Source organism: Oncorhynchus clarkii, chromosome 20, assembly GCF_045791955.1.
Source record: "Oncorhynchus clarkii lewisi isolate Uvic-CL-2024 chromosome 20, UVic_Ocla_1.0, whole genome shotgun sequence".
In the NCBI taxonomy this organism is placed as follows: Eukaryota; Metazoa; Chordata; class Actinopteri; order Salmoniformes; family Salmonidae; genus Oncorhynchus; species Oncorhynchus clarkii.
In genome coordinates, this window is record NC_092166.1 from 14,173,907 (window position 1) to 14,179,374 (window position 5,468).

The 5,468-nt window shown below is 42.8% G+C and overlaps 1 protein-coding gene across 1 annotated transcript; it reads right to left on the minus strand.

Annotated features, from left to right (window-relative positions):
* Nucleotides 1–3,805: 3,805 nt before the first annotated feature.
* LOC139377290 (ADP-ribosylation factor-like 14) lies at nt 3,806–4,712 on the minus strand. Its single transcript, XM_071120297.1, has one exon. The coding sequence runs from the start codon at nt 4,682–4,684 to the stop codon at nt 4,070–4,072; it is 615 nt and encodes a 204-aa protein (XP_070976398.1). The 5' UTR covers nt 4,685–4,712; the 3' UTR covers nt 3,806–4,069.
* Nucleotides 4,713–5,468: the final 756 nt, after the last annotated feature.

Below are 5,468 nucleotides of genomic sequence, written 5' to 3' on the forward strand. Positions count from 1 at the left end.
GTCTGACTGTAGGGAAGGTGTTATTTTCTTTGAAGGCTTCATTTTGTTTTGTGTAAACAGAGATGGTGTGCTTTACAATATAGCTCTAATTTGGTCTCATCTGTCCACATCAAGGTCTCTGGCGATGAACTTGTAGCCTTGAGATTGTCCATGCTTGGCTACAATCTTGTGTCTGACTTCTTCCTCAGATAATTATCTGGTTTTATTTATTTTCTCTCTGTTCATTGCGGTACATACAGTGACACAAAACAGGAGAATGAGTCCTTTTCTCTATTCAAACTGGTTGAATTAGTCATTTTATATTGCAGGCACCTGCAACTCACCACAACTGACAAAAATATTGTCCTGGCCATTTTAGGATTTCTTTGTGTAATTAGCTAACATTTAGTAAATTCTGATTTTTTTGTTTTGTTAAACTGCAAACCAAAGATGTACATTCAGTATGTGGATACCAAAATATTGTTTTATTTAAACAGTTTCCCGAAATAAATTGTGCATTATTTGAAAAAAAGTGCAAGGGTACCAATACTTTTGGCCATGACTGTACATTATTATTATTATTTATTTTTTTTACCTTTAATGAACTATATGTAGCCATTGATTCTTGGATAATATAACTTATAAATAATGACGTATTAGTTCAACTGTATACACCATCAGAACCCAAAATATAATCTTGTTTTACTCCATTATTTGTAAACAATGAAATTGTAAACAAACACTGTATAGCTTCAAACATTGTTTAAACTATCATTTTGATCTCATGGATGGTCAGTCCTTGCATCCATAGCTTTATCTATGAATTTGGGGGGTTACATTGGATTTCTCCAGCTTCATCCCTAAACTATTTACTCAAAAGGTGGCGCAGAATCTGTTTTGTTTGATCTGCAGAATGCACCTTTAAGTCCTTGTCATGCAGGTTGTTGATAGCCTACGAATGGAGATGCAGCATTACTTCTTCCCATCGTTTCTACATTGCATGGAAGACTGGCCTACGCTGTTTCTACTCCCTATGGAAGACTGGCCTGCGCTGTTTCTAATCTCTATAGAACATTGGCCTGCGCTGTTTCTACTCCCTATAGAACATTGGCCTGCGCTGTTTCTAATCCCTATAGAACATTGGCCTGCGCTGTTTCTACTCCCTATAGAACATTGGCCTGCGCTGTTTCTACTCCCTATAGAACATTGGCCTGCGCTGTTTCTACTCCCTATAGAACATTGGCCTGCGCTGTTTCTACTCCCTATAGAACATTGGCCTGCGCTGTTTCTACTCCCTATGGAACATTGGCCTGCGCTGTTTCTACTCCCTATGGAGCATTGGCCTACGCTGTTTCTAATCCCTATAGAACATTGGCATGCGCTGTTTCTACTCCCTATGGAACATTGGCCTGCGCTGTTTCTACTCCCTATAGAACATTGGCCTGCGCTGTTTCTACTCCCTATGGAACATTGGCCTGCGCTGTTTCTACTCCCTATAGAACATTGGCCTGCGCTGTTTCTACTCCCTATGGAACATTGGCCTGCGCTGTTTCTAATCCCTATGGAACATTGGCCTGCGCTGTTTCTACTCCCTATGGAACATTGGCCTGCGCTGTTTCTACTCCCTTTGGAACATTGGCCTGCGCTGTTTCTAATCCCTATGGAACATTGGCTTTCGCTGTTTCCACTCCCCTTTTAACATTTGCCTGCGCTGTTTCTAATCCCTATAGAACATTGGCCTGAGCTGTTTCTAATCCCTATGGAACATTGGCCTACACTGTTTCCACTCCACATTTAATATTGGCCTTCACTGTTTCTAATCCCCATGGAATATTGGCCTGCACTGTTTCCACTCCCCATGGAACATTGGCCTGCGCTGTTTCCACTCCCCATTTAATATTGGATGCTAGAGTGCTTGTTCTAAACAGGTAGACAATTGTCAAGAATGACAAAGTAAAAACAACACACATTTCTGTGAAAATATACTTCTGGGTAACCAAGATTAGACTACTGCGTTACTGTTAAGTACCATAGATAGGTCAGTGTACGCCCAAAACGGGTGTCAGGACCGTGGAGAGCCAGTCACTCACGATCGCCGTCGTAGGCCTATATCGAATAGCCTTGTTGTAGTTGCACCAGAGTTATCACTCATCTACAACAAGACCGAACATAAACTGTAGCCTATCGATTTCTGGGTTTATCATTACTGATCTTGAGTACAATTCAGACAACAAATTGATCTCTCCGTCCGCCGGCGCCAACTGTTTACCTGTAACAGTTACTGTATCTAATGACAACCCTCCAACAATTGGCCATTGGGTGCTCGCTAATGATTTAATAGCAGGCAGATAATTGCTCATTTGGATTTAATGCCCTGAAAGTGGACACTGAAGTGCACTCTAAAGGCACTTAGTCTTCGGATGATGCAATGAGTTGACTATTTCAACAAAGCACATTTTTAAAAGGCCCATAGCCTAGATATGTATTCCAGTCAATACTATCTACAATGGTCTGGCGATGGTTGTTTTGAACCAAAAGAGAAATTGACCAAAATAAACGCTCTATATGCATAAAAGGCCTAATTTGATAAACCACAATCAATTTTGTACCCTAGTGATGGAGGTCATCCGTTTATAATCAGACACAGAAATTAGATTACAAGCATTTGGCTCAGTGAGCTTGCTATGTAAACACGTTCGGAGAGACAATATGGATGACAATTCCAGATTCATTTTTCAACACCGCATGTTCAGATGCTACGGCTCACCCAGTGCCATCGATCTATGGTTTTGGCTCATTGCACATTGCCTCTAGTAAACTATAGCGTACGTCGTTCCAACCAACTTGACATGTTTACATTCAAAACAGAAGACTTCTAGCATTTTCTTTAAGAATAATGTGTCTTTATCTCAAAGGTCACACGCCGAGCTTTACATTTTTCTCCTTATTTGTTATAAACATTGGACATGCGCTCCGAAACTGTGGAGAGATCCTTTGCAGAGACGACCAAATATGCTGCACGCACGGTAACGACAGTGTCGTCGTCGGCTGTTGCAGGCACACGGTTCACAGCACCTTCTACAACATCGCAATGGTTACGCGGAAACTCTCCGGGGTCCTCCTTTTGCTCCTTCTGTTTGCCCTGGGCTACTTCATCCAGCGGATTGCCTGCTCGAGACCCAGGCGACAGCTTGACAGCCATGATCCGCACCCGCTCCTGAACGGACGGATAACCGTATCTCAGGACCCGCTCCTGGAGAGCTACACATCGCATAGCCTTGCTACTGACCTAGCTCCCCCTGTCTCTCTACCAGCCTACGATGAGGTGAAGTACTTGCCAACATATGAGGAGACCGTGCGGGAGGGGGACAGAGGTCGGTTGGAGACCACGGAGCAAGCGGGACAAGAACAGGAACCGGACACGTCCACCTGCGCCTCTCCAACAGTATGTCATCGCTGAGAGAACCAGGCTAACTGACCTTCACTGTCAGCATAATGACGTTTGATAACTCTCACAAGTGTTGTTTAGAGCCTATTATGTTAAACTAACACAGATTAATCAAATCGGTCACTCCTGAGTTTTAGTACGCAAGAAGTGCCATATAGCCTTACGCAAAAATGTAATACGTGTGAAAGAGGCCTTACATGTTTAGGTGGGAAAAAGATATAGCATGTAGGGAAGACATTTTATTAGATACAAGACATATATATTAGGTTATAGGTCTACATAAAAGATGAAAAGTGAATTTGACCATTTGGGGTGCGTTTTTACGCATTGCTCCCCAAAGTCCATAATGACATGTTAATTATTAGGTCTATAGGCGACTTAACATTATGTATGACCATATTTCTCAGAGGAAATAATCTGATACAAACGTATTAAACTTATTTGGAAAAAATGTCATAGGCTGATTTAAAGTCAATTGAATAGCTTCGTGGATTGATTTAGTTTCCATGTAGTCTATTGCACTGTGACAACCTTTTCAAGAAACACATTGATCATAGTGAAATGTGATCTTCATCCGTAAACAATAAAAACAAATTATCATCATTTGTCAATAACTTTTGACATATCCTATCATTGCAAACATTACAGACCCATTGACGTGACTGATTTTGATCGTAGATACTGCACTGTCTCTTTAATATTGTCTTGAACGTCCTCTGATGGTAGTTTGAGCAGGTGTGCCACCTTTTGGAAGCCCTCTATAAGCCCAGCACCGGTCACGGCAGAGCAGGGCTGAACGAACCAGTCCCGCTCAACGCTCATCGTCCTCAGGTGAAAGCGCTCCGTTATCTCCGTGACAGATACGGCCTCGGGAAGGTCCTGCTTGTTCGCGAGGATGACCACAGGCAGACCCCGTAAGAATTCACTCCTCAGGGCGTGATCTAGTTCCCGCCGGGCCTCGTCCAACCGGCGCCTGTCTGAGCTGTCCACCACGAACACCAGTCCAGCAGTGTCCTGATAGAAGCTCTTCCAGTAGTGCCTCATTGTATTCTGGCCGCCCACGTCCCACACGGTCAGAGCAACTGTCTCCCTCTTCTTCTTGGCTTCTATCATCTCCACATTGAAACCGATGGTGGGAACGGTATTGACCGATTCGTTATATTTCAGTTTGTAAAGAAGGGTTGATTTCCCCGCTGAGTCGAGACCCAATAGGAGAACTCGGGCCTCGGGTTGGGGTCTCGATCCCCGCTGTCCCATGTGTGGTAAAGCGTAAGCCGACTACTTGGCAAAGACGCAAGTCAGGGAGAGGCAGTGATATCACTGTTCTCTGCCTCGAGCTGCGGTGTTTACCCAGTGCGTTGCCTTTCTGTTACCAGGTAAGCGATTACATGCTACCTATAAACCTTTCGTTCACCGATAAGCAAGGGTCAAAGTAGGTCCTATATGAAGCAAGATATGACTGTTGTTTGGTTAGGAACTTATCCACCAAATGAGCCAGTCTAGCGTGACTCAAATCAGTGCGCTGTTGACACAAACAATACAACAATGTGACACATGCGCAGATTTGATAGCCTAATGTTTTTATCACACTTCACATGGTAAAATCCTCCATGTGCATGGTATTTAACCTGCTCTAAAGACACATTGAAGCGTCACCTCGAATGGTCTGACCTTTACGTAAAGTTGAACAAAGTGTACGCACGGATACGAACGCACGCACCCTCTATATCATCAGATAACAGTATATCATTATGTCATTCAGATGTACTTAAGGCCATGGCAACCATTGGTTATGTCATGTGTAGCCTAGCCTATAGCTAAAATAATATATGGGCCATTAGGACACCATATAGAATATATTGCATTTTCCACTTCAATCTGACAGATACAGATACCTTAAATCTCATTAAAACCATCAAGCAGGCAATATAACTTACATTATAGTTACATATCAAACAATGGAGAACAATTCCAAAGGTGTTTAGATGAAAGAGAGAGAAATAAAGAAATAACACATTTTTGCTTGGTTCTCAGTTGCTGC

What these genes read in the sequence shown, in the direction of transcription:
- LOC139377290 (XM_071120297.1), bottom strand. Translation starts at nt 4,684, where the DNA reads ATGGGACAGCGGGGATCGAGACCCCAACCCGAGGCCCGAGTTCTCCTA.